General features: G+C 44.0%; 1 protein-coding gene across 38 annotated transcripts in view; it reads left to right on the top strand.

Moving 5' to 3' along the window:
- LOC113018650 (protein tyrosine phosphatase receptor type D) overlaps window positions 1-26,864 on the top strand; it is a 410,754-nt gene that overhangs the window by 294,856 nt on the left and 89,034 nt on the right. For all 38 annotated transcript variants that reach the window (XM_026161898.1, XM_026161908.1, XM_026161906.1 and 35 more), the window contains one exon: window positions 15,252-15,437. In XM_026161898.1, coding sequence (XP_026017683.1) covers window positions 15,335-15,437 — 103 coding nt within the window. In that variant the 5' untranslated portion in view covers window positions 15,252-15,334. The remainder of the gene's footprint in view (window positions 1-15,251; window positions 15,438-26,864) is intronic.

Raw genomic sequence — 26,864 nt, 5'->3', positions numbered from 1 at the left:
TTTTCCCACACAATGGTCCCAGTGTACGCTTGTTGTTGGGCTCAAAGGTCTTGGCAAGAATAAAACTCATCCTGTTGCTGTCATGGTGATCACTGAATGTGGGCAGGGGAAAATAATGCCATAATCTGGGAGGAACAAAAAGAAAAGGCCCCAAGTATTTTGGCAGCTCCAGACTGGACAGAAGTTTCACACAACTATGAGTAAATGTCCCTCGAAAAACATTGTCCTTGGAATGTGAGATTAGCTGTGAATTTATAATCAGCCCGACTTTCCTCCTGCACAACTTCTGATTCAGCAGAACGTTGTGTAAATATGATGTCTAGCCACTTTTCAGGGGCACAGTTTGTAGTGCGCTACTGAATTGGATGTGTTTTCTGTTTAGAATGGATGAAAAATCTGGTACACAAAAATTCTACTTATTTTTTAGGTAAAATATTAGGGATGTTTCTCATGAGGGTATTTTAGACTAAGCTACTAAATGCTGCTTAAGCCTGAGCGTTTTAGTCCTCCTTTTGGACTAAATCAAATGATGCACTCCCTCTTGCATTTTTCCCGGGAGACACCGCTTGAATGAGGACACGTGGGAGGAACCTGCTCAAAATCCTGACTTTCAGCATGTCGAACATACAGGCTGTTCTTTATAAACCTATACATTTCATCAAAAACACCAATGAAGGGGAAGAGGAGGATGACCCTCCTCACATATACACAACACTCCTGGCACCAGCGCCAATTTATCACACGTAATTTCCTCAGCTCTTGACCTCTGACCTCTCCCTAGGGCTGTGTTTGTATTGAAGGCGAGGTGCCGCTGTCTGAACTGTCTGTCTGAAATCTCTCTAGAGGGACACGGCAGTGTTTGCTGGAGAAATATGCTGCTTAAGCCACTGGTGGTGGCTCCACCCTTGTGCCCAGCATGTGTTGATGTTTCCGTGCGTGTATGTCTATCATTGTCTCCCGTGTGTTTTATGCATGCTGCTCATTAGCCAGACAATGGCTACTTACAATGAAATGTCATTCAGAGCACTGTGTCAGCTAACCCCTGGGATGAAAGACGGAAGTGGGGCAGGACAAAGACATGTGCTCAGAAAGAAAGGAGAGGTGAATGTGAAAGGAATGATAGGGAGAGTGCACCGAGAGTTCAAGAAGAAGAAAATGCTCCATGTGTTTAACAAATGACAAGGGGGCTTATATGCATTTGTACATTTTTGCGGATCCTTTTATAGAAGAAATTGCCAGCAAGACTTCAGTCCAACCCACCACCCTGCTTCTGTGAACAGCGATCTCAGAAGTGAGATTGGCCCTGACCTTGTGTGCTTGTGAGACCGAGCAGAACAAGAAGAGAGTGCCACTGCTCCATGCATGCACCGGCCACGCCGCCGCAGCCCCTAACTGAGCCACTAGCTCCATCCAGTGCATGCTTGCTCTACATCGCCACGTCTAGAGGCAGAAGGTGGGGAGGGGTACAAGATTAATGATGGTGCTAACCGCGTATTTATCATCCGACTGGAGAGTAATGCGACACCTTTCTAATCTGAATATATTTCATTGGGCTGTTATGGCACTCAGCCCTGGGCCGCATGTATGCGCGAGAGCGCGCTTTCAGGCTTATGTATGTGTGTGACTCAAAGTGTATTTGAATGTTAATCATATCTGCACGAGTTGCCCGAGATACCGAACAGGCCGCCATAAACGCTGGCGCTATCTACCCTGGCAAAATGGCCCTGTGGTAATTAGATAAAGATGAAGTTCCTCTTTCCGGCACGCTCCGGCCACGCTCCCCAAGATCCTTTCTTCTGATTCTCAGCTGCCTTATCACCCTTCTTCCAGCCTCCTCTCAATCTCTCCGTCTGGTTCTCCTACTACTTCTTTTTTGGCACTCAGCAAAAATCGAGATAGATGTCTCCTTAGCAGAGATGGAGGGATATCGAAAGCGCAATGCCAAGATGGGTCCTGATAGGGCCCACATTGGGCCTCCTGTTAGATTGAGTCCACCGGGGCTGCCAGAACTGTTCAGGAACTTTGGAATAGAAACAGCCTATTTTAGAGGATACTCTGCTGTGGGCGTTTTCAGATGGGGAACACAAGTTGAGTAGGTAGTTTGTCCACACACAAATGTTAAATTATACAACAGCTTGGCTTTCTTGTTGTATAGAGTGTTACTCTACAAATCCATTAATGTAGAAGAATATCAAAAAGATAGCAGCAGTCTGCATTCATGCTTGTGGTGTAAAACTGTGGTCACATGCACATGTATGATGGGATTACCTCGAGATGTGTTGCCGGTCATGGGGGTAATTTAGTTAATTCAATATTCTGAATATATACTGATGTTATCAAAAATTGAACATGTGGCGCAAGGTACAACCTCAGGATTTCGGCATCTTATGGCAGCATATAGCGTTTGACAGTCACTGCAATGGCATAGCCGTCAAAATTTTCATTACAGAAGGAAATGCAAACATGGGCACGCTTTGTTGCACAAAGGGCTTTTCTCTTGGAGATTACGACTCTTGCTTTCTTGTGTATCCCTTGCCAATCTTCCATTTGTGTAAGTGAATATATTCCAGACTCTGAAGCTTGTTTCATTGTTCGTGGTCATTGTAAAGCAACAAAAGGCAGAGAGAGAGTCATACGACGAGTCTTCAAGTGAGTGATTTGGATGAGGCATCGCACAAACTAACCTACCCACCTATCCAAGCTTACATTAAAGCGGTCACAGAAAAAACAGCACCTCGAACGCCAGATGAAAACAAGGTTCATGTGCCAGTTATACCGACGGCATCCACTGCTGTTTCGTTTTTCCCGAATTTCTTTATTTCTACGGATTACATGGACACAGTATCTGCCTGTTTTATTAAGCCCAGTGCATCAGAGGTTAATAACATAAAAGGGAAGCTTTCATGCTTTTTCAAAATTTTCTGTCATAGAAATATTGTTGTAATGGCATGTGCTCACATTTAACATTCAAATTTTCAAATAACGAGCACAAGTAATCCATGTGAGCCACAATCACAGGTGTCAGATCCTCTAAATGTGTTGTTTCAGGCTCTTTTTCCTACCCTTGGCTCTGTGGCGTGTCAATAAAAGTGGTGGTCTCCAGTACACCTACTTGATGGTAAAACCTTCTGTTTACAAAGGTGAACCCATTCAGAAAAATTTGGTTGAAAAGAAAGAGTGCGTTTGAAGATTGAACAGAGATGAACTGAGGTGCTGCAGTAAGACTTGGTGATAAATATCAGTTACTTTAAACTTCAAATCATGCAATTGTGCTTTAGTAGAGTCCGTCAATCACACTGATGCTACGTTGACTTTTGAGTTTGTTACAATCGGAGGTTGAGCAGCAGATTTCTCTCCTCCAGTCCTCCACTAAGTCCTGGTTCCCTCAAACCCTGGCATGTCAGAGAAGAATGGAAGTCTGGTGCTTTGCCAACACAGACAACACATGATGTTTCAGTGTCATCACAGCCCTGAGCATATTTGGCCAGACTTCTACTCACATGAATCCCGAGAGGAGGAAGGGACAGTTTATCTGTTGCAGCTAGCAGCTGGTGTCTGCCCTAAAGACTTTAACAGCCTCCAGCCAGCATTGCCACTTCAGATGCTAGTCATTTAGCAAACGAGTCAATCATGCGCAAGCAACTGCTAGTGACTTTTCGGTGTCCCCAGCGATCCCTGATATGACGACAAGGGGGCAAAGCAGAGTTGCGGTCTGCTAGGTCGTGGAAATCAGGTCGAACTATGGTAGACCCAGCAAACTATCTGGGTCTAGCATTCTCTGCTAATGATGGTCACTGCTGAAACTGGTTATAATCACAAAAGATCTGGGGACCCCAGTGTGGTCCAGATTCCAGTGCAGTTCATTGATTTTGGCCGGTGCAGGATTGTATATCTCATATTTACATGCTGCAATTATGATTTGAACTGGCATTCATATGTTTTTCGATTGACCCATAGAATGTGAATATAATGAAAGCTTTGCGCACAAAAGACTATCACTGTGGTGGTCTTTTTTGTGTTTTTGAGAAACACTTTTAGGTAACCTGAACAGCAGAACTGGAGTTTCAGTATTAAATTGAAATAAGAGACACATAGGTCTTGTATCTCATCTCGTGTTTGACAAAGCTGTTTTAGATATGCCACTGGGAATCGAGGAGCCGGCACGAGCTTGACAGCTGACAGTGTTAGTGGCAGTAACTCATTTACTGTCTTTTACTGTTGGGATGAAGGACAGTGAATATAAGAAATGAACAATATGCACACGCATTTGCCTTCTGTTGGATTAGGTTAGCTTAATAGACAAGGAAATCATTACAGCTTTGTAGTGTAGCTCTTTTATTGCTTGTTTCAGATCCTGGTACTCTCAGCTGTTAGCCTTTGATTTGTAGCTTCCTGTGAATGGCCTTGCTGGTGTTATCCCAAAATAGAAGTTGGGACAACTGGAGCAGAATTTGCATTGTATAAATAAATCGACTGAACAAGTATTCTTGGATTCAATCAAGTGGCAAATACTGGAGTTTATCACCTGTAACGATATATATTCTTAATGAAGTCAATCTTTCTTTCTTTGTAAATACCAACAGTATTTTTTCAGTGCACTGACTTTTGTAGCAGCACTGTTACATAAAGATGTAATGCAACATAGATTATTGAAGGTTAAATAGTACTCTTGAATGGAAGGGTGAACATCTCCTGGATATACTTACACAATCGTGTGGCAAACAGTCCTAAGTGCAATGTAAACAAAACTAAGTGAGAGACCTTGTTGCTAACAAGGTAACCCTTGAATTCAAGGTTACAGTCTGCTGTGGTTCCAAAATGCACACTCAAGCATATGCACACCAATGTCCTCGCTAACCCACACATACGTACACATCAGTACACAGCAAGCATGCACAGACAAATACATCTCTCTCCCTGTAGTGCCCTCCTTGGCAAAATCTCAGTGCCAGTCTCTTAATGAAATGCTCAATTAGGGTCTTTAAATAGGTAATTATGCAGAGCCTAATCCCCTAGCTCCTAGGCCCTATCTCATTTAGATGACACTTGGGCTGGCGGAATGGGAGGGGCAGGCACTCGGGCCTTAGTTTCTGTCATCAAAGCCCCTCCGTGGTGGCACGGGCGGCCCCGTTAATGATAAGGCACATCCACGCAGTCAGTCAACAGTGAGGGCCACTGGCAGCACGGGAGAGATGGCGATGTCAGGCTTGACAGTGTCTTAATCATGTTTGCGAGCGTTCGGGGGCGGATTTGTATTGGGTTGGGGGAGCATGTAGAAAGGTTTCTAAGAGGGTGTTGGATGTAAAGTGAGAGCAAAAAAAAAAAAGACTTGTTTGTGTAGCGTGGGTTCACATGCAGATTTTTTGAATTTTTTTTTCCCCCCGGACAATTACCAAGTTAATTTTATATGAAGGCATGAAGACACGGAGAGAGAAAATCACTCCCAAATGTCAAACTGTGCTTTTTCTTTGCTTGAATCCAGGCATTGACAGAACGGTTTTGATTTTGTACTCTGACATTTGTTTGAAGGTGGCATTTGATTTGAATTTCAATCTTCAAACTGTGGCTGGAAAAGGATTATCCATTTGTTTTCGGCAGCATAATAAAATGTCTCGTTCCAGCGCTACAATATACCATCAGTGACAGGGAACTACTCCCCCCCCCCTCCATGTGAGTGTGTGTGTGTCTGGTAACATTGCAATGGCAAACATTTGTCTTGGTGAAACGACAAAGGAGGAATTGTTGCTTTTGCCTTGGGGTGAACCATTTCTTTCTCTTCACCGAGGTGCACGGGCAGCCTAAACTGCTTTTCATGAGAACAATAGCTTAGCTTGGCTAAAACACCTTTCAAGGGCGTCCAAGAACTAATAAAAGTTATAATCAGCAGCTCCCGCATCAAAGCGCTCAGTAAACTTTAGTAAGGATACTCGAGCTGCAGAAACATTGAAACAGCTTTCTAAAACGATGCTCGTCATCACCCACCCCCACCTAGCATGTCCTCTGACAGTCTTATCAGGATATAGATGGAAAGGCAGGAACAACACAATTTCACCCCTATCTGTGTATTCAGCAAAAACATTTCATATCTGTGATAATAATTTTTTTGTCCTGTTGCCCTCCGTATATGCACTGATGAATTTTCATGCAAAAAAAAGAAAGCTTCGATAAGCTGCCGCTTCTAATGGACCCTGCCTGCTCTTTTACTTGTTGACTCAGGCTTTCTTATTAAATCTCAGTCATGGCAAAAACAACACTGGCTGAAGTCCAGCGAGAAACAAGAGTGGCTGTCAGCTTTGACAAACATTCTTGCTCTTGAAAGTAAACATTTTAGCTGCACTGCCTTAAAGGCCGCCCTAACTTTCTTCTGATTGGCTGATCCTTGCAAACAGAAAGTTTGAATAGCAGGCGTGAGGAGATTACCGTAAGTGCTTATATGTTGTGCTCTGACCCTTAGATGATCATATCGGGGATATCCAGGCTAACAGATGTCCTACAAAGCTGATTTTTTTTAACTTTTTAATGTGAGCAACGCTCATCATAACAGGGTCCGCTGTAATGTAGCTTAGATGATATGTCCGTGTATGTGCAGATGTGGGGCAAGTGCCAAAAACTGACATGAAACGGCCCCTAATATCTTCATAAGACTAGATCTCCGCTTATGAAAACATCTCACCCCAGGTAAACGATAGCGTACAGTGTGCTAGGCTAATTGAAGGGAAATTCACCCATCGTCGCCTTAGTGCACAGCCATAATGTGGCGTTACATTTTAGCTCAGGGTAAATCGAGGCAAATTAGCATTTAGATAATGGAAGACACTTGGCATTTTAATTATTTTGCTGGCCTATGAGTATAGCGTGGGTGCCCCCAGCGCCTCCTTACATCCTTCATGTGCGCTTAAGTAGTGTATTTACATACCAAACGGCTTGGCGTGCGTACAAAAGCCACTAAAATGTCACTAGCGCACAATGTAGCTCGGTGTGTCAATTGTTTCGAAAAGATAAGGAGGCACATTGCTGTTGACTTATGCCATACGTATTAGGGGGCAACACAATTCCCGGCGCTGTATTATTCCGATATTTTCAATAGAGCTCTGTTCTAATGTTTTGTGCCGCGTCGGCGAGTGGCAGTGGAACGCTGTTTTGTCTGTTCGAGGGCTCGGCACTTTCCATAAAACGGCGTGAGCTCGGGCTGGGAACAACCTCCCTCTCGCCCTCCTTCCTCTCTCCCATTCCTCTGCCTCACGGAAGTGAGATTATTCATCCTCCCACAGACCGTTGCTGTGTTGGGGGTAGATGTCAGAGTGCCAAGAGCACGCGGTGCAAAGGGTATGCGTGCCCGCTCTTCTGCTCGTGTGTGCCCGAGTCCACGTTTGCGAGCGTGTTTGTGTGGGAGTTGTGCGTTTTGTTTTGGCGTTTTGTTTTTTTTTCTTTGAGCTGCATCGATTTGCTTGGACATAGTCCTGAACCAGAGTGTGCACATTTGAGGGTGAGAAGAGTCTGCCATGTGTTTTATTCACATTTTGTTTTTCTCTTTCACCTGCTGTCATCTGTCCAGCTGCCTCCCTTTCAGGAAACAATACCTTCACACTGCCAGAGCGGTCTCGCGGCTACCGCCCTCTCCTCTTCGGCAGCGCGTGATTTCTCTCTGCCTCTATCCCTCGTTCCTCTCTCTCCCATCTCCCTCACGCAGCCTCCGTCAGGCGTACGAGCACAGGCGGAGTGTGAAAAAGCTGGCAGTGAGGCACATTCCCTCGCTTCCCTCCCCTTGGTCTCCGCCTCTCCTGCTCTTTCACCCTACAGCGTGCTCTCCTCTTCATCTCCCCTTTCCTTCCTTGCCTCCTTCCCCTATCCTCCTCTCCCTTCTTTTGCCACCTCTCTGCCTCGTTGCTCCCCTTATCCATTATATTTCCAGCCCTCTGCTCCGCCCTCTTCTCACTCCCTCTTCTTTTTTTTCCTGCTTCATAATATGTAACATGATTTAGCCCTCCCCAGTTCATGCGGCGTAAATTTAATCCCATCCATTCCTGGTTGGCTGCTGCTGCTGCTGCTGCTGCTGTTGCCGCGTCTACAATTTTTCTCTTCTTTCCCCCTCTCTATCCCGCCACACTTTGTGCACCCAACACAATAGACTCCTCATGATTCAGCCTGTTTGCATGATAACAAGTTCTTTCCCTATGCTAAATGCTGATACGCAAGGTCAAGCACGACCCAAGTGGCACATGCTTGTACTATAGAAGCCGCCCACGCCGTGACAAGCAAATGTAGCGCAAGAGAAGGCCTCCCAAAGAGCTGGCAGTCATATGAATAGTTTACACAGCTCGCATGCATCCCAAAAGGCTGATTGTGCTCTGCTCTGGTTTTATGCGCAGCCCATTCAAACGGCATTAGTGACGTCCATTAGCGTTCAATAGCAAGTGTGTTTGTTGTGTCAACAAGGTCAGCGGAGGTGATCCAAAAATGGCGACAAAGATGAAATAGATTACTTTGGCTTCTTTGTTCCCCCTCAACCCTCACTTTGAAATTCCCAAGTGTCCCCGAAGCTTACCCAATAGCTCCATAACCTTGCACACGTGTGTGTGTGTGTGTTTGTGTGTGCGTTTGTTATGCCTGTGCGTGCACTGTGTGTTGGTATGCGCTCAAAGAGCAGCACAACAGGGCACGGGGATAATCAGTCACTAGACTACAGGTCAGGGTCTTGCACTGTTGGTACCATCCATCTGAACCAAGCAGCTGCTGGGAAACATGGCGGGAGGAATGAGATGAGAGAGAAAGATGGGTGAGGACGGGGAGAGAGAGGGAAAAAGTAGCAAGGTAGATCAGGTGGAGAGAAAAGTCAAGGAGAGGCTGTTGAAAACAAAAGCGAGCACACACACACAGACAGAGTGGAGGCATTCCTGAGCTGACGCCGTGCGCTCCTTTAAGTCATACCAAAAAAGCATCAAGGTCAGTCTGGGTGGGCTGAGTTCACGCAATGATAAAAGCTTGCTCTTGCACCCATCAAGGTAATGGTCTTAAAACTGCAACTCAGCTTTTGTTTTTGTCTGCTCAATTGTGTACTTTTATTAATATTATTTTTTCCCTTTTTTTGCTCGATGAAGATGCATAACCTCCCATTTTGGCGGTTAATGTAACAGAAAAACAATCACAGAAAAGGCCCAGGAGAAATAATTTGTATTTTACACTATTTCTGCTGTGACATTTTTAAAGTCCACAATCATTTTTGCTGACAGGGAAGAAGGGTGGGGGGAGGAAGTGGTTTGAAATCTCCTGGAAGTAATTTGCCACGGACACACAATCGAGTTGGGGTCGCGATAGCTTCGGCGTCCTACAGCCGCAGCAGGTGCTTTTAAACCAATTATTAGACAGACAAATGTCATCAGAGCCAATTAGCTTCCCGCTGTGCTGTTTCATGTTGGGTGATCCATTCACAGGAAAACAAGATATAACCAGACATCAGCCCCAGCAACCGGTAGCCTTTGCTCGTCCGAAAAATTCGTCAGGCATCCGAGGCAGGGGCGTAAACCCCGATTTTCTCAAGCAAAAAGTCCGCCGGCACCACCCGGAGAATAGTTTATGGCCATGAGAGGCTTGTTTGAGGGAGGCGAGGGGGTAGAAGCAAATAAATAAGTATAGAAAATAAACTCATCTAATGTGTAGTTGTCAGGGTCTTTCATGTGGAGGCTGCACTTGAGGGCATAGCTTAGCTTAGCTTGAGGAATGTTATTACACATGCCGGCTGATCGAGAGCGATGTGTGAGAAAAGGCCTTGTCACTCGGTCTTAAATCACATCGCGGGCAAGAGAAAGAAAGTAGCAGTAAAGAGGGGGAGAAAGGAAAAATAAGGAAAAACAGAAGCCACTAACACAAGGGAAGAATGTTCATGAAAAGACAGAAGTACACATAAGAAAATGGCCTTTTTTTTTAGAGAAGAGAGACTTTAAAATTTACAGGAAACGAAAAACATATTAGCTGTATAGCTGTAAATCTGGTCATTTGATGTTTGGGAAAATCCTTGGGGCGTCCTTCGCAGCTATCCTTGTGTTTCTTCGACGCAAGCTATTAAAAGAGCAGCGGTGCTAGTACACAGCAGCTTGCGATGTTTTATTTGCCCTTTGACAATCTGACTCTGTATACACTGCCACTCCACAGAGGTTTCGCTTTGATTGGTATTTACTCATTAAAAGGCAGCTTATTATGTTTGTGTGTGTATATATATGATCTGACAATCGTGGATGATAATACCAAACGTGGCCAAAGATTCGAATGATGACTTGGGTGGATGTAGAAGTCATCAGTATGAGAAGTATGAGCTGTTTCTACTTCTTTTGGTTTTTACTCTTAGAGCTGTATGATGTCAGTGGGAGTGGCTGTCCCTTATATGGTCATCTTACAGCTGCCCCGCCCACCTGCTGATCAAACCAAAGTGTAGCCTTAAGACGTCCCATTTCAGGCAGTCGATGGAGGGTACACTAAGGATTATTTTGGATTGTATCATGCAAAGCTACTGTGGTTGATTGTGAAAGTACAAGCATGGATCTGGATGTAAATGAATTTTAGTCCCATTCCTGCTATCCTCCCGTGTCCTTATTTAAATATTAAAAAGAATCTTGTTTTATTGTCACAGCAAGCAGTTGAAACACTGCCCAGCTCTGCTCGGATCGACTGGTCGTTTGTGGTATTCCAAACATTCCGTCTTTTCTTTACGTTTTACATTTGCATTTATTGGCTAGTATGAATGCTGATATAGAATCGAACAGAATAGCATCTCTGCTATACCCATCAAAAAAGATCAGATAATAAAAACAATAACAAATACGTTATTACTCCTAAGGGAATGATTATACAGGGCGCAATGGGAGTTGGTGCAAGTTATTGTAGTGTATGGGGGGACGATGGAGGCCACGTCTTGGGGGAAAAAGCTGCTCCGGACTCTGTTTATATATCGACAAACGGCTAACGGATTAGATAAGCCGGACTCTGAATATCGGCCTTCTTGACATGACTTTATGAACTTGCTCAGTGTTCAAGGACAGCGTGGTGGAGCAAATATACTCGTTGTTTACTAGCAGTATTTCATCTCTAGAACTTACATTAGCATCTCCGTAAGGCACCCACACTGTGCCATATTTTTAATTAATATCCAAATGAATGATGTGTTCCCTCATATATAAACATATATGCTCTGATGCACCTGTGTTGCTCATCTTTCATTTGAATACCCTAGAAAATCATCAGTAACATGGTTAAACCCTATCAAGACAAAATATTTCCTTGAATTCTTTAAGCTTTATTCCCAGCCATCTATTACTGGTGCCTTCATCATGGTGTTAAGCTGGAGAATACAATTTTCATGCATATTAAGTCAACAGCAATTGGAGGCTGGTGGAATCTGTGTCGACTGCAGTTCTGCTCTGCTCTCCACCTTGCGTCCCCTTCGCTGCCACTTAGCTTCACAACAAGAGCTGGTCGTCTGATGCGGTTTCTCAGGCACGGGCCGTGTCTCCCAGCATCAGGGCAGAAATCACAGAGACCAGTGCAGTTATAGCATAGCAGTTTACCCCACTGTTCTCACAGCCTTGCATATCACTGTAGCTTAAAAGTGTGGCTGTGGAGGATAATTATTGCATTCTTTAACTTAGCCAGTCTGAAGATAAATAGAAAGCCCTGCCTCGTAAAAGGAAACGCATTCTTATTGGCTGTGCCTGTCTGGGTATGATACTGCTTTTTTATAACCCGGTCCAGTTCGGTTCACATCCTTCGTAGTTTTGCTGTGCTTTTGTCCTCGCATGTGTTGAGCTAATTACAGAGGGATTGGCCTTAATAGATTTGGTGGCATTTTTGTGGCCGCTCTGGTCTGTTAGGATAACATACCATGAGTCCGCCGTTTCCTTTCGAGTTCAGTTCAGTTTGTGCATGAGCCTGAAATTAAAAACACCCCATTTCAACATTCTCCGGGGCAGGCCAAAGCGAAATTAGTCATCTCGCACTGAGGATGAGCATAATGCGGTCCAAATGCTACGCTCAAGCTCATGTTGAAAATGTTAAAAAACAAATAAATAATAAAAAAATTGCACCGTCGGTTTGGGCCTTTGGTTTGTATCGAGCTCGCTAAAACAGTAAAACGTGGAGGAGGGCACGCAAAAGACACGCCGATGTTATGAAAACGCTGTTTTTGAAGCTCATAAACTATTCTGCCTGCATTTGTCCCTATAACAAGTTTATTGGAGTATGGCTGGAATATGAGATAAATATGACTGATTCTTTGTTGTTGTTGTTTTGGTTTGGTTTTTTTAGAGCCTTAATAATATTGCTTGTCTAAATAGACCAGAATACCAAACAGGCATGCTCAAATGAGAATAGAGCCCAGCCATTATGGAGAATATAAACATCCCACCCTCTTTTCTCTTTCACATTTCTGATAAGGATCATGGAGAAGGAGGGAGAGAGAGAGAGTAGACAGCTCAACGGCCCCTTTCTTTTTCTTGCCACACACTCCCCCCCACCACCACCACCCTTTTTCTAATTAACATTGTGCATGTTGTCAGGCTTTGTTTAATAATGCATGATTGCTATCAGCAGCAAAATCCTTTGAATGAAACACTACTGAATGGGAACACAATAATACCACCGGGGGCTCAGGAAGAAAGACAAGACTGTTGGTGTTTTTTTTTTCTCCCCCTTTTTATTGTAATAAATGTTCAATGACAAGCATCAGTGCCACCAAATATATGAACGAGAAGATTCGCAGAGTGACGCCGAATGGCCGCGTCGAGGATGAAACGATCAAAGGTGATGCTGTTGGTTTACACCGACTAATGCATGCAGAGACGATGATGCGGATTTGCATGCACGCCCGTATATGTAATTGTAGAAGCTTCCACTCCCAAAAAATAAATAAAAAAAATCTGCAGTATTTAAGCTAAATCCATTGTCGGTTAACAATGCAGTTGGCAAACTGCTGCCTTTCTGCCAGGTCTGGCAGGTGGCTCGTCACCCCCATAGCACATTAGGAAGGAATCTGCAGCACAGTTTACTTGTAAAAATGAACACTACAAATCAACAGCAATTATAATTGCTTTCATTGTTGGTATAAATTATGGCTGCGCTGGGTGCATTTTAGCCTACATTAGCTTCTCCTTCTATTTACTCACATGGCGTAGCCTCTTGGTTGTCTCACTAGCAGTTACACAACATACAGATGGTTTTGTTTGCCTCTATCAGCGTGCGCGTGTGTGTGTGTGTGTGTGTGTGTGTGTGTGTGTGTGTGTGTGTGTGTGTGTGTGCAAATGGGTGTGTATGCACGCAGGGTGCAAACAGAGAAGTGGAGGGCTGCCGAGTACTGTTTCTTGTGTGCTACCTAATGTCGTGTCATTATGGAAATTCACACTTCATTAATTAACTCAAAGGCTATCACTTAGATTTGGAGGGGCAGATGCGTGAAACAATAACCGGAGGAGACAGACGGCCGTACGCCGCACCGCGCCACGTATGGATCACGCTGCAGCTCCATCCCCTCGCGCCGCTGCTCGGGGCTTTTCAGTCCAGTTAATTCTAATCAGATTCACCGTCGCTACAAACACTGCTCATGTGAAAATTCTGTCTAGTGTTCTCAGATGTATGTTATATGCATACACGTTTTTGTTTGCGTGTGTGTGTGTGTGTGTGTGTGGTGTGAGCGGGGATGAAATTGCCTCAAATTGATTCCCTTTGCCACCCGTCCCCCCCCCGCTCTTGCATTCGCTACTAGCCCCGCGGTGCTTGGAGACAGGTAGTCGTGTCTATCTCCCCCCAACACAAATCGAGTGTGACAGGTGTGCTATCTTCCCGTCTTTTCTGCCATTTACAGCCCACAGAAATGAAAGAGGGAAGGCTAAGAACGAGACAGAGGATGATTGGTAACAGGGAAATGAGGTACTTTGTCATCATCGGGCCTAGTGATTGGGCTTAGGGGCTGCGTTTTTCCCTTTTTTTCCCTCTTTGCTTCCTACTAGTGAGTGGCGGTCAAATCTGCAGATAAACACCCCAGCGTAATAATACTTCTAGCAAAAGCCTTTATGTGCACAGTTACCAAAAACAATCCGAAAACGGATGCGCTTTTGATCTCATGGTGCACAAAGTGTCTGAAATGTCACGGTGCGCATAGCGTGCGCGCATCCAACTCCACCAGTCTCCACCGCAGCTGAAACAACAGCGGCTTCCCGCCGAACAATGCAGGCAGACGAGCTAAGATGCTAACCAGCGGTACAGTGTGTCATCAAAGCTCACACACTCGGATTAGCCGGGAGCCGTGTTATGAGCCGAAGACTACCGCACAGCATCCATCACTGAGGATCAAGCTCGGGCTTAAGCAAATGGATGACAAGGGATGGAGCCGGTCTGCGGCTAATACTAGCTCACTGTATCACATTGATTTTCACAGCCATGTAGTGGTCCTGAGATAAAAGGCTGAAACATGAATGGCAACGGCTCGTTGCTCTGTCTTACAGATTTTATTTGTTGTTTGTGCAGCAAACGGATAAAAGACTGAACCACACACACACACACATGGGCTCCAAGTTAAGCTACTCTACTTTGTATAGAGCTTTTAAAGAATTGATGGAAATGTTGTGTATGGGCTACAGATGAACGGGTTTAGCAAACATGTACAAGATAGCACAGTGTCGTTTACAGACAACTTTTATGTCCAGTGATGTTAAAAGTTTAAGCAGTTTTACTGAATAATAGGAAATCGCTTTTGCAATTCGGGATTCTTACTGCATTTCCTGGCTGTTGCTTCATGGGAGCGAGGCCTTCCTAATGTGAAACAGATATCGCTGCTGATCTGAGGTGGACTTGGAAGGTGCTCATATTATGGAGCGCATTTAATTGGCGCTCGTGACCGGAGCTGTGAAGACAAAATCATAATAACTCGCCCTTTCATCTGGGCGGTTTCTCCCTCTCTCTCTCTGTGGCTTGCACTCTGCGTCTCACTCCTTCTCATGCACACGTGCACACGCGTTGTGTGAAGTGACTATTCCATTTAGAGAACTGTCAGAACATACCCTGTGAGCACATCAGGCTCTTCCTATCCTCTGTCAGCTCCAGCCGAGGCTGTGTGGGGGTATGTCAGAAATGTGCAGGAATAGATAAAACCCGTGGAGCCAAACAGCTTTGTTTCATTCATTCTCCTCTCTCTTTCTCTCTCCTTTTTTTCCCCCCTCCTCATCCCCTCCTTCCTTCTCCCTCTTCCTTTCCCTCCTTGCCTCGCATAGGCTGTGAATACCCTGCATCTGAGAAATCAGACCAGACTGACTCACAGGGCTCTGTGAGCCAGTGCCACCGAGGCTGCCAAAGCATGCTGGTGCCAAGCTGTCCCACCATGCGCAGAGCCAGACCCACGCTGCTGCTGCCGCTGCTGCTCGTCCTGGGTCTGCTCCTCCACCTCGCCGACGCTCAAAGTAAGTACACCGTCCGCTTTCCCCACGGGCCTCGAGTGTGGTGTCCCGCTGGTTATGGGATGGGGACTGTTTTTTGAGTCATCTCTTTCATTTTTGTTTAAACATCATCATGCGCAGAAATACTTCCTGTACTGCGTTTGTAAAAACTTCACAGGCCTGTGGGTAAGAGACACTGTTTGTCTAATAATGTGTTATTATTTATTTCCTGAAACATATTTAAAAAGTGATCCCAGTCAGTGATGAGAAAACAGGCCCTCTTCCATCAGTCCTATTTTACTGTTCCCACTGTGTCTATGCCTCCTTTACACACACACCTTTAGTCCACAATGATCAGTCTCTTCATCTCAACTCCTTATTTTCCAGCTACTTCTTTCTGCAGTAAAAACCAGAAACGCTCACGCCTCAGCCAAGAATCTAGCAATGAGAAATCTTTGGAATTGAGTTACTTGACATCAGACACCTGCCCATTGATGTGTGACAACCGTTTTCAAACCTCATTGAGCTCTGGTCCTACACCAAAAGACCACCTCCCCCTCCCCCACATCATCCCCCACCACTTTTTTTTTTTTTTACACTAAGATCCATGAATCATTAGCTACTGGAGTCACAGTGAGATGAATAAAAATTTTTATTGCTCCCTTTGCACTGCCTGAAATCCCCTCAGTTCAGCTGAATATCTCAGAACGAAGGGCTCGTTCACCCAAGGTCACAGACAACGGAGCCAACGCAAAGTGGAATTGATGGGCGAAATTTTCAACTTTGTGCTTGAGAAATGTTCCCTGCAATCCGCTCCACTGTGTTTTATTTTTCTATTCTGTGCCCAACCCCCCCCCTTACCCCCAAGCCACATATGTCTCTCAGCAGGGAAGAGGCAAACAGTTGAAAACGTCTTCTCCGTTTATTCCCCGGTTTTATGTGCAGCTCCGGGATTTATTGACACAATTTAATTATGGGACCTTCCCAAAATGGCATTAACGGTCGATAAACGTTACCATTGAGCGGGCTCTTCGGAAGCCATCTTTTCACAAACTCCCATCTTCCTCGGCGTAGTGTGAATTCACATAACATTTGCTCAGACAACCTCAGACAACTGCCTCGGTGAAACTTCCAGACATTCCAAATCTTGACGCCTCAGTACTCGCCATTCCCCTGCAACCCACCCCCACCCCCCGATTAATTCCCTTCATTTGGCTGTGTGGTTGTTAGCAGCTGCGGCTACCCCCGTACCCTACTTTAACAGCTGTGCGGGGTCATCATTTCAAAGCCAAAACACACACACTTATCACGAGGTAGCCACAGCGCCTGTCTGCTAATGACTGAAGGGGTGTGTGGGAGTGAGGGAGGTCACGGAGACGCGGTGCTTGTTGTGTCTGCTGCCGAGGTGTGCGAAAACATGGCTGCTCATAAGCAGAGCCACTTCAGGCAGTACATTTTAGCTCTGGGATTTATATTTGCTCCTTTCTGTTCCTGCGCCACCTGATCTCCCACATGCACGTGTTTGCTCCTTTTCTTTCCCCGGCTTCTTTCTATTGTTTTTCTTCCTAATCGCTCTCTTGCCAATTTTCTCCTCAGTTCTTACTTTGGCTTTTTCTTTCTGATGTTGTATTGTTTTTTTCTTCCTTTCTGTTTTTTGTTTCCCCCGCCAGCGTCTTTGTCTTTTCCCCACCTTCTTCCCTTGTTGTTTGGAAGCCGTGCAATAGCCCCTTCCAGCGACTCGGAAGCTCCTTAATTTCCTCCACTGTGCCGATGCTTGTGCATGCCCAGCCCTGACACTCAAAGGCTCTCCCTGCATGTGTGCTGTGCACTGAGGACCTCAGTGCACATCAGTTTAGTCTGTTCCAGACTAACCCCTCAGCACCAAAACCCTACTGTTGCTGCTCTGGATCCATTTGGATGTGAGCTAGCCTCAGGCTGTGGACCTGGTGGAGGATATGAGACACACGAGTGCAGAAAATGGCTGAGTCTGCCTGTTCAACAGATGGCACGAGCCTTAGAGCCAGTCCTACCTCACATGTTGGGCACTCTTTAAGAAAATTAACAGTAAGGACTCCTAGTAAACATGCACTTCTCTTAATAAATATAAAAGGGTATTTCCTTATCTCTGTGCAGGTCTGTTCGGTCTGCTGTTGTGTGTCTTTGGCCTTCTCTCTGTTGCTCTCTGTTGTTTTCTCCTTCACCTTGTTCCCCTTGCTCTTCAAATGCCTCCCGTTTAATTTGTGTAGCAAATTGGGCTTCGGCAATAGCTCGAAGGGGGGAGGAGCGGGGGACATAATTGTCCCCAGCGAGCCAAGGGGGGACAAAGTGCGAGAGAGGCAACAAACAATTTCTCTGTCTTTTACTGAGCAGTAATACAAACAGGACTCACTGGAGATGAGAGGACAGCCTAAAGCATTAAACAGCTCCACCTGCGCAGGGATGAAGTTAAAGCGAAAACTTTGGTGTGGGCACCAGAACTAAATAACTCTGGTCTCCTTTAACTCGATAGAGCTTTTGCTGCATGAGCCCAACACAGATATGAAGCAAAACCAAACCAGGTTTGGACTGGATCGTGTCTCCACAAGGTGTGGGGCTTGATTTTGCTACTGGGCCACAGAAAAATCAAGTCAACCTGCAATATAACTTAGATTACAGAGAGGAAGAATTTGCCAGCGTCAAACTATTAGATAACAGTTCAATGCTGGTAAGGCTGGCATTCATGCAACAAAAATAATGTACAACACAATATACAACAGAAATAGACAATAATATAGTGCTGTAATTGTAACAACATACTGCTGTAATAATGTTATAATCATATCGTAATATACAACAGTTTCAAAACTCAGCTGTGATGACAAAGAGTGATATTTTACTGTATTTTTAGAGCAGGCTGCTTAATAATATGTAGCTTAATCATTAAACCGATTCAGCTACAGATGTGTATATTGCGAACTAATTTACTGTATCTTTCTTTTCTCTATGAGCACACATCACTGACATCAAAAACCTAGTTGTCTCCCCAAGACAGCTCACTCTCTATTTACTTTAAGGGAAACAGCATTATATTTTATATATTCATTTAGTTTTATTTGTTCTTTTTAAATGTATTTTTAAGATTGTAGTGCAGTAAAAATCTGATAAGGGTAGCATAACAGATGTTTACTTTGATTGCACTTTTAATAACAGTATGTGGGAGTTGGTTTAGGATAATAGGGATTGATTTGTGCATAATTGGAGCTTATTATTTAGTATTAGTGTACAGTAGTGTTCTTACTAACTAGGCAGCTCAGCCTCTTTCTGTTGACAATATTTACTTATACATTTTTGGGTCAACTTGAACGAAAGGTGGATTGTGAAATGTAAAAGTGAGGTCAGAGGTCAAATGTGACATGATTTTGAATGCGAACTATCTATATAAACATTTTATGAAAGTTTGATCTCATCTGATCTTGGAGACGAGGTCAAAGGTTCAAAGTAACATCATTTTAGAATCCCCATATATCACTCCATATATGCTGATATGTTATGTACAGATTACTGTTATTTCTGTGACCTTCAGATCAGTCTATCAATGTTCATGAAGTGTGACATCATATTTTACATTTTTACACACTACTTTCTATGTGTTGACAAGCACACTTGCACGATTCATAGGTTCTGATTTATCAGGCTTTTTGTTCATTTTCAGCCAATAAATCAATAGGTTGAACTTAAAGTCCTTGGTGAATATGAGCCACATTTTAATGGACGCCAGAATTCATTTAGAACCTTTCAAGCTGTCGTGTTTAAAGACCGGTAGAAAGACAAGACAACTGAACGCTACCACAAAAGCATAACCTCCCTGGTGGAGGTAAAAAATCAGCTGGTCTTTCAGCTGCAAATTTGCTCAGTTACGTCTGTAGAGAAACCCAACTCACACACTTTCTAGCCCATGCTGTGTTGGACCATGTCAAACCCTTGGCCTAATAGTGTTTTAATTGATTGCCCTCATTGCTGGTGGATGGCGTGGTGAGTCACAGCGAGCCAGCCCAATTCTCTTTAACACGTCAAACGAGTATCGACAAGGCTCCGTCCTCTTTACACATTAAGATGTTAACACCCAAACTTCATCTCGCTCACGCGCACGAGTATGGAGCAACATGCCCACCCAAGCGCTAACAACATCCACAGACACCTTAATGTATGTGCAAACCTTTGGAGCCTGCAATCAAAGGTGAACCACATGGGAGGAAAACAGCACATCATCTATTGATGTGGTGCTTCTTCTGAGCTGCAGCAGTGTGAAAAAAGCAAGCCATAGTAGAGTTGATGGGGGGCGGCGGCTAAGGGCAGAATTAAATACAACAACATCTAAAGGCAGCCATGTTTCTATGCTAGTAGATTCTGTCCTTTCCCCATAAGTCAACTAAATGCAGAAGCAAGTTATGACCCAGCAGTATCTACTGTGACAGCAGAGGAGAGTATAAGTGTCATCTGTTTAGTAGTAATGCAGCAACAGAATGCGAAAAAATTTGAGGCATGCCTGCTGGACGAGTTATAACAAATTATGCACACACGCAAAGACACACTGTCATTCCTATGAGCGTTACAGTGTTGTGAATAAAGCTGCAGCAGCAGCAGCGATGCACACAGATAAGTGGAGAAGTTCTAATGCATACGCTCGCCCCACATACCAGCTAAAAAGCTTCACCTTGTTAGGAGTACAAAAGCTAATGATACTCAATTCCCCAGATGACGTTAGGATGTAATGTGTGTTTTATGCATGCCTTGCCTAATATGAATTATTGTAAAATAGTATTGTATTTGCATACAAGCTTGCGGGCTGTACTGAAATTAGCATTTTTACAACAGCTCAAATTAAATCCGTCTGCTTAATTTGCCTACATGCTAATTTGATTTAAATTGAGTCTATTCCGTTCGCTTTTACGCCCGTACCCACGGAACCGGGCGCGCACGCACACACGTGAATGCACAGTACGCACTCTTTAAGAGCTGCAGCCTACACGCTGCGGTGCACACGCGGAATTAGGCACACAAATAAGCGCGCGCCGAAGTTACATGTTTGTGTAGCCGCACGAAATGACATCAAAGCAAGAGGAGAACCGTAATCTCAGAGGGGGTTTTGATCCAACTTTAAATCACTGTAATTCTTCAAGTCTACCACCTCGTTCATCATTCTGCCGGACGCTGCTCATGTGGAAATCTCATTGTTGGCTCCACTCGTTCATTTCAAAACGTATCTTAGCGCAGCACATCCTTAAAAACTAGCGTCGATATCTACAAGGGGAGAGCATGCATCATGTTCACACTTCAAATAAATGCGGTGAGAACACCTTCGGCTGAGAATGCCAGCATTTAATTACCATCTAGTTGTTTGGATGAAGACCTTGTGACAAGGCTGGGAATCTGAGATAAAACAATGTTATCGGTGCAATGCAAGATGCTCGCTTGCAGGTTGAACTGAACGAGTAAGAAGTCATTATCATTTTCTTTGGCTGTAAAGGCCTGTACCAACTCCTTGTCAACAATGTGCTGTGCAATTATGTGTAAAGGTTGTATCAGGCCCATTATTAACTCCATGGATGCCGAGTTCTCCGGCAACTTTGCCCAAGTGTATTATTTAAGGCCATTAGCCTCATCTATGGATCGCAGTCATTTCGCCTCGCACTTAGACCACAAAATCGCACAAAAGCCAAGCAATTTTCATCACACCCCTGACCCTCCCACTCTCAAGAAAAGCAGATAATCACAAGCTATATGGAGATGTTGTACAGGCTCCGATGAAGGTAATTAAAGGCTAGCCCCCACGGTTAGTAACGCCACATCTGAGTGCACTTATTTCTTCAAGAAATAACCGACTAAAAAGTGGTGGTGCAAATTAAGCATGCTGTACCATTCACGTCTCAGAGTGGGAATATTGACAGAACAAAAGCACCTTAATCCAAATTGTAAATCCATTGGAGTGGCAATCAACAAACTCCACAAATCCCTTTTTCTAATTCCATAGATTTGAATCCCTCGCCATGAAACGACAGGGTCTGTCGTACTGTGAAATGGTATGGATTTCAGTCAACCTGGCGCCTCCTTATCTGTCCGTTGAGCGTTTATGGTGTCAGCAAAACAATAGAGGGCCACGTTAACACGGTGTGTCATGCTAGTTTTTTTTTGTTTTGTTTTGATTCTTACACAATTGCTCTCCCTTTCTCTCCCTCATGCGCACACACTCTCATTGAAAGAGGACCTCGTAGCACGTCTTTGAAGCCGGGATCAGCCAGTGAGACGAACACAATGCCAGCTGTTCTGCATCTGCCGGGCTTACGCTTGGCACGATTCGGGCTTTGCTGGCGCACGTACTAAAATCTGATCACCCTTCACACACTGTGCCAGTGAACTGTATAACAATGCAGGTGTTTCATGACATTGCCACAGTGACAGTGCAATTAATGGATTGATGCCGTAGCTGTGGCGATGGGATTACTCGGCTAGTCAAGTCTGAAATACACGAGCGCTCACAGACCAGATGATGTTTTACTGCAGTGTGCAGGTGAAGGGGAGAGAACAAAACCTCTGTGTCTGCACAGCAATCTTACTAAAGATGCTTTTATACTCACAGTACAGAAAATCATACTCAAGTCTTTTAAGTAGAAAAGAGAAGTGAAAATGGTTCCATGTGGATTTGAGTCATAATGTTCCCAAAACATGCTGGAGTTTGTCTGCTCCCCATATGCTACCTGATTTATCTCCCAACTTTAGATTGACTTGTTAATAGAGAGAGATGTCCTTTATGTGGTCATCTGAGCACACAGCTCTGCCCCCAACCACAGGCTGTTCAAATCTTTTGTTTGCAAGAGGCTGTTGATAAGATGAAAGTTAAAGAGCTGGAACAGGAGGCTAAAACAGCTGCTTGAACTGTGGGGGCGGCACGAAGGTTATAATACTGAGACTTATTTTCATGTTAGTCTTGAAGTGACAATAAAAACTAGGCTTCAAAAATGAAAATAAAAAGAACGTAATGACGTGAAATGATCAACAGTGCATATTTTGTCCTGTCTCCCTCTCTTCACTCCTAACCGGTCACAGCAGATTCAATTTGATTTTAGTGATACAGCGCCAAGGCGTTTTATATTTTAAGGTAGACCCTACAATAATACATACAGAGAAAAACACAACAATCATATGACCCCCTATGAGCAAGCACTTTGGTGACAGTGGGAAGGAAAAACTCCCTTTTAACAGGAAGAAACCTCCGGCAGAACCAGGCTCAGGGAGGGGCGGGGCCATCTGCTGCGACCGGTTGGGGTGAGAGAAGGAGGACAGGATAAAAGGCATGCTGTGGAAGAGAGACAGAGGTTAATAACAAGTATGATTCAGTGCAGAGAGGTCTATTAATACATGTTGAGTGAGAAAGGTGCTGAAAAGGAAAAACTCAATGCATCATGGGAATCCACCAGCAGCCTACACCTATTGCAGCATAACTAAGGGAGGATTCAGGGTCACCTGATCCAGCCCTAACTATATGCTTTAGCAAAAAGGAAAGTTTTAAGCCTAATCTTAAATCTTCTTATCTTAAGATTGTCTGCCCCCTTACCAAGGTTCTGCCAGAGGTCTCTTCCTGTTAAAAGGAAGTTTTTCCTTCCCACTGTCGCCAAGTGCCTGATCATAAAGGTTTGTCTGATTGTTAGAGTTTTCTCTATGTTATTGAAGGGTTACAATATAAAGCACTTTAAGGTGACTGTTGTTGTGATGTGGTGCTGTATAAATGAAATAAGATGGAATTGAATAAGCTAAAATAAACCAGACTGGGTCTCCACATGATTGTGGGTTAGGTGCTGTCAAAAAATTGGCACCTGTTTTGAACTTTTTAAATTGACCCCTAATAAGACTCAATTTTATAATGATTAAAACTTATTCAGAACTAAACTAGAAGTAAACTTTGTCAAACATTGACAACTAAATGGAAATTAACTACCCTGGAAAAATGAACTGAAACTAAAGTGAACTGAACAAACAACAAAACCTCAAAAAAAAATTTTAAATAAATAAAAAAGGCAACTAATTAGACAACACAAAACTATAATCATTCTGGGGTGCACCAAAGCCCAGTGTGAGATCATTATTTTTGAACTTTGAGTCGTGCAAAACTCCTCTTACAGAGTCCAAGAATAAAAAAAATCATGAAGCTGGAAATGAGCACTTTTCTGGATACATGTTTACTTAGTGCAGTACATTTGGCTAAAATGTTCCTTCATCTGCTCCACATTCATGACTTGTTCATCAATTTTGCGCTAGCAAATCAGGCCAGTGATGATAATTTGATGATTACCAAAACTTTGCGATTTACATAAACAAAAGTATGCATCATTCACAACCAAACTCATCCAAAATCTAGTGTTTAATTTGTACGTCATAAGCAGTACGCAGAAATCGGTGGTGTACAGTATGACTGTGCTGCAGAGATAGGATTTACATGTCATTCAGTAAATTGTTGAAAATATCTCTGAAGATAAAATCTGCACTTTTGTTTGGTTGCTCACTTAATTCCCAAGCGGTAGTAACAGCAGATGGATCTGCATATTTGATTTGGCACAGCTTTTATACTGGATGCCCTTCCTGACCCAACCATCCCATTTATCCAGGCTTGGGATGAGCACTAGGAGTACACTAGCTTGTGACCTTCTTAGGCTGGGCCTATCCTTCTGCCCTTTAATTGGGGATCTTTTGTTTGTTCCTGCGACTGTGTTAACCACTACACATGAAAAATGGAAATAAATGTTGCTAAATTCACTAATTTGTTTGTTGAAACCCTCCCATCCCTGACTTGTGAGGGTAGCAATCACTTTTGAATTCCCCACTTCAGAACTGCGTGCGGTTTGGGCGCGTGTGTGCACGCGGGGGGGGGGGTAACACCCGGCCCTAGGCTGGCGCTTTGGTCTCACACTGGGGGGTCCTAAAAGTGCGACACGTTGCACTGATCTCAGTGCAGCACATTTGTGTGCCTCGGGGGGGTGTTGGGATTCTGCAGTGGGGTTAATGGTCTAAACCATTCATCTCCATGAAGCGCCTCCGGGCGATCTCTCAGTCCTAGCCAAAAAGCTTACATCCCAACCTTCTTACCTACAGCACTCGCCAAAGCGTGATGCAGATTGGGAAATCTTTATGCCCCGAGCTCCTCCTGTCACAGCTGATTTACATTCAGCGCTGTGATGGAGTGAGTGCTCAAAGTCCGTCTTAGGAGAGCCATCTTTCTCACCTAATACCCTCTCAAACACACTACATCTGTCAGTCTTTCCTGTCACTCCGCCCTCTCTCTTGTTTGCGCGCCCGCTCACTCATTAACTCACTCTCGCGCACACCGGCTCACACGCCCTGCGCCTTACACACTCTCTCTCTCTCCCTCTTTGGCTCCTCTGCACCGGCAAATGAGTCATGCCATTTGAGGAGCTGAGATTTATTGTGACACACTGCTTTAGTGTGGTTTATTAGTTATGGCAAATGAGAGTGAAAGCCTCCATTGAGAGGTGAAAATGCTCTCACGCCACAGCAAGACCCATAGGCTTTTCAAGTTGAGCCTGAGCCAAGCTCTTGTTTCTAATGGTGGAGCACTCTAACTGCCCATCACATCATATGTATTCACACACACACACACACACACACACACACACACACACACACACAATTACAGACGGGTCCCTGGACATTTATGCAGTGTTTAGACAGCATTCATCATAGCATCCATAACCAGTCTGTTTCCCTTTAGTTTTAATACTCCCCTGGTGCCATCTTTCATGTCATTCATCACCCTCTCATCAGCTAATTAATTACCCCCAATCACCCCCATCACTTGAGTCACGATGAAGGATATTTCAAGTTAAGTGCAGATAATTAATGTACAACAAAGAGGCTGGAATGACCGTGGAATCCTGAGTCAAAAGGCGGGACCTTGTTAGCTTTTACAAGCCCCATTAAGGTAAACAAGCAGTCCCGAATATTTCATCAAAACATGGTGGACTGCTTTAGTCCTCCTAAATTCAACCTCATTCGCTCCTTCCTTAAACAGTCATTCCTGCACTTTTATCTTTTCCCTGCGTCTTGATAGTCGGTACAAGACGGCACAGAGTGTGCTCTGTGATGTCAGGATTTGTGCCTACATGGATTTCATTAAGTACACTTTCCAAATAAGATTTTCCCGCCTCTCAGAGCGCAGAAAAATACATGATCAGAGCGCCTCGCAACGATCCCCTTACACCCCTTCACCTTTCTCCCTGCCCGTGACCGGGTGGGACAGAAATTGCACACGGTGCACGATCTGTTGTCGCCTTTCATTAAATGGCACAATTTAATTGCGTGTGCTTTCCCTCTCATTGCTGGGATTTAAGGAGAAACATTCAAGAACAATAGGCTTTAGTTTTACCATCAAATTCTTATTTGTGTATCTGGCAAATGAGGACATGAGACGCTAATGAGTTAGCAGGTAGCAAAGTGCCACAGAATGAACCAGTTAAATAGAAAATTTAAGAGAGTCTTTGCATGAAAAGCCAGAAATTAAATACTGAAAAGAATTTAATTTTCCCTATTTTTGTAACTACTGCAATGTTTTGCACATACTATGAAGGTTTGCGTCTGGCTATGTGAATAGTCATATAGTAAATATAGTCAGATGATTGAAAACACTCCCTGGGGTTTGGTCCCTGTTGGCCAAGATTGATTTTTTTTTTCTTCAGTGAGATTTTTTGGGATTTTATTTAGCTAATTTAGTGGTTTGTCTCTTTGAGTATTCAACTTGGTAAATAATTAATATGGAAAACCCAAACGCTAAATAGCACAGCATGGTGGTTTTGCTACATTGAGTGAGATATCAGACTTGTACACAGACATAGGGGGAGATTCTCATGACTACGACTCGAGGCAGGCATTGTCTGTCTGTAAAACAAAGCCTTAATCCTCCACCCGTCCAACCTGTATATACTGTAGTCACAGATAATGTTTCTTGATCATTTAATAGCATCTGTTACCCTCACCTGTTTGTTCATTTTGAGGCTGCAAGGTGGTCTTCCTGTGATTGCTTCATTTGAATCCATTGGCTCACCTGTTTTGTCTGTTTTAAAGTGAAAATAATCCCTAACAGGTGTAATCTTTGTGCAAACAGTGTGCAGGGAATGGTAGCTTGTTGGCTCGCAACACATTCCACAATCCTAGCACCCATTCCTAAAGCATAAGATGGTAAAAGTAGCTGCTGTGCAGGGTTGAATTACACATATTCACTGTCTCTGTGGCATACGTGTATATAAAAGAAGCATGTTCTCCACACATGCATGTTAGACACCTAATGGAACCAAGAGATGGGCAGTACTTGTGGTGCATTATAGATCAGATGGTGTGCAAAATCCATGCTGACCCATGCCTGCCACATCAATGTGCTGCTTGTACAGTGTGCTAATGTCCAAATAC

The sequence above is a fragment of the Astatotilapia calliptera genome, chromosome 3, assembly GCF_900246225.1.
Source record: "Astatotilapia calliptera chromosome 3, fAstCal1.2, whole genome shotgun sequence".
NCBI classification, from domain to species: domain Eukaryota; kingdom Metazoa; phylum Chordata; class Actinopteri; order Cichliformes; family Cichlidae; genus Astatotilapia; species Astatotilapia calliptera.
Note: the sequence above shows the minus strand (reverse complement) of the source record. Positions and strands in the feature narration are given on the sequence as shown.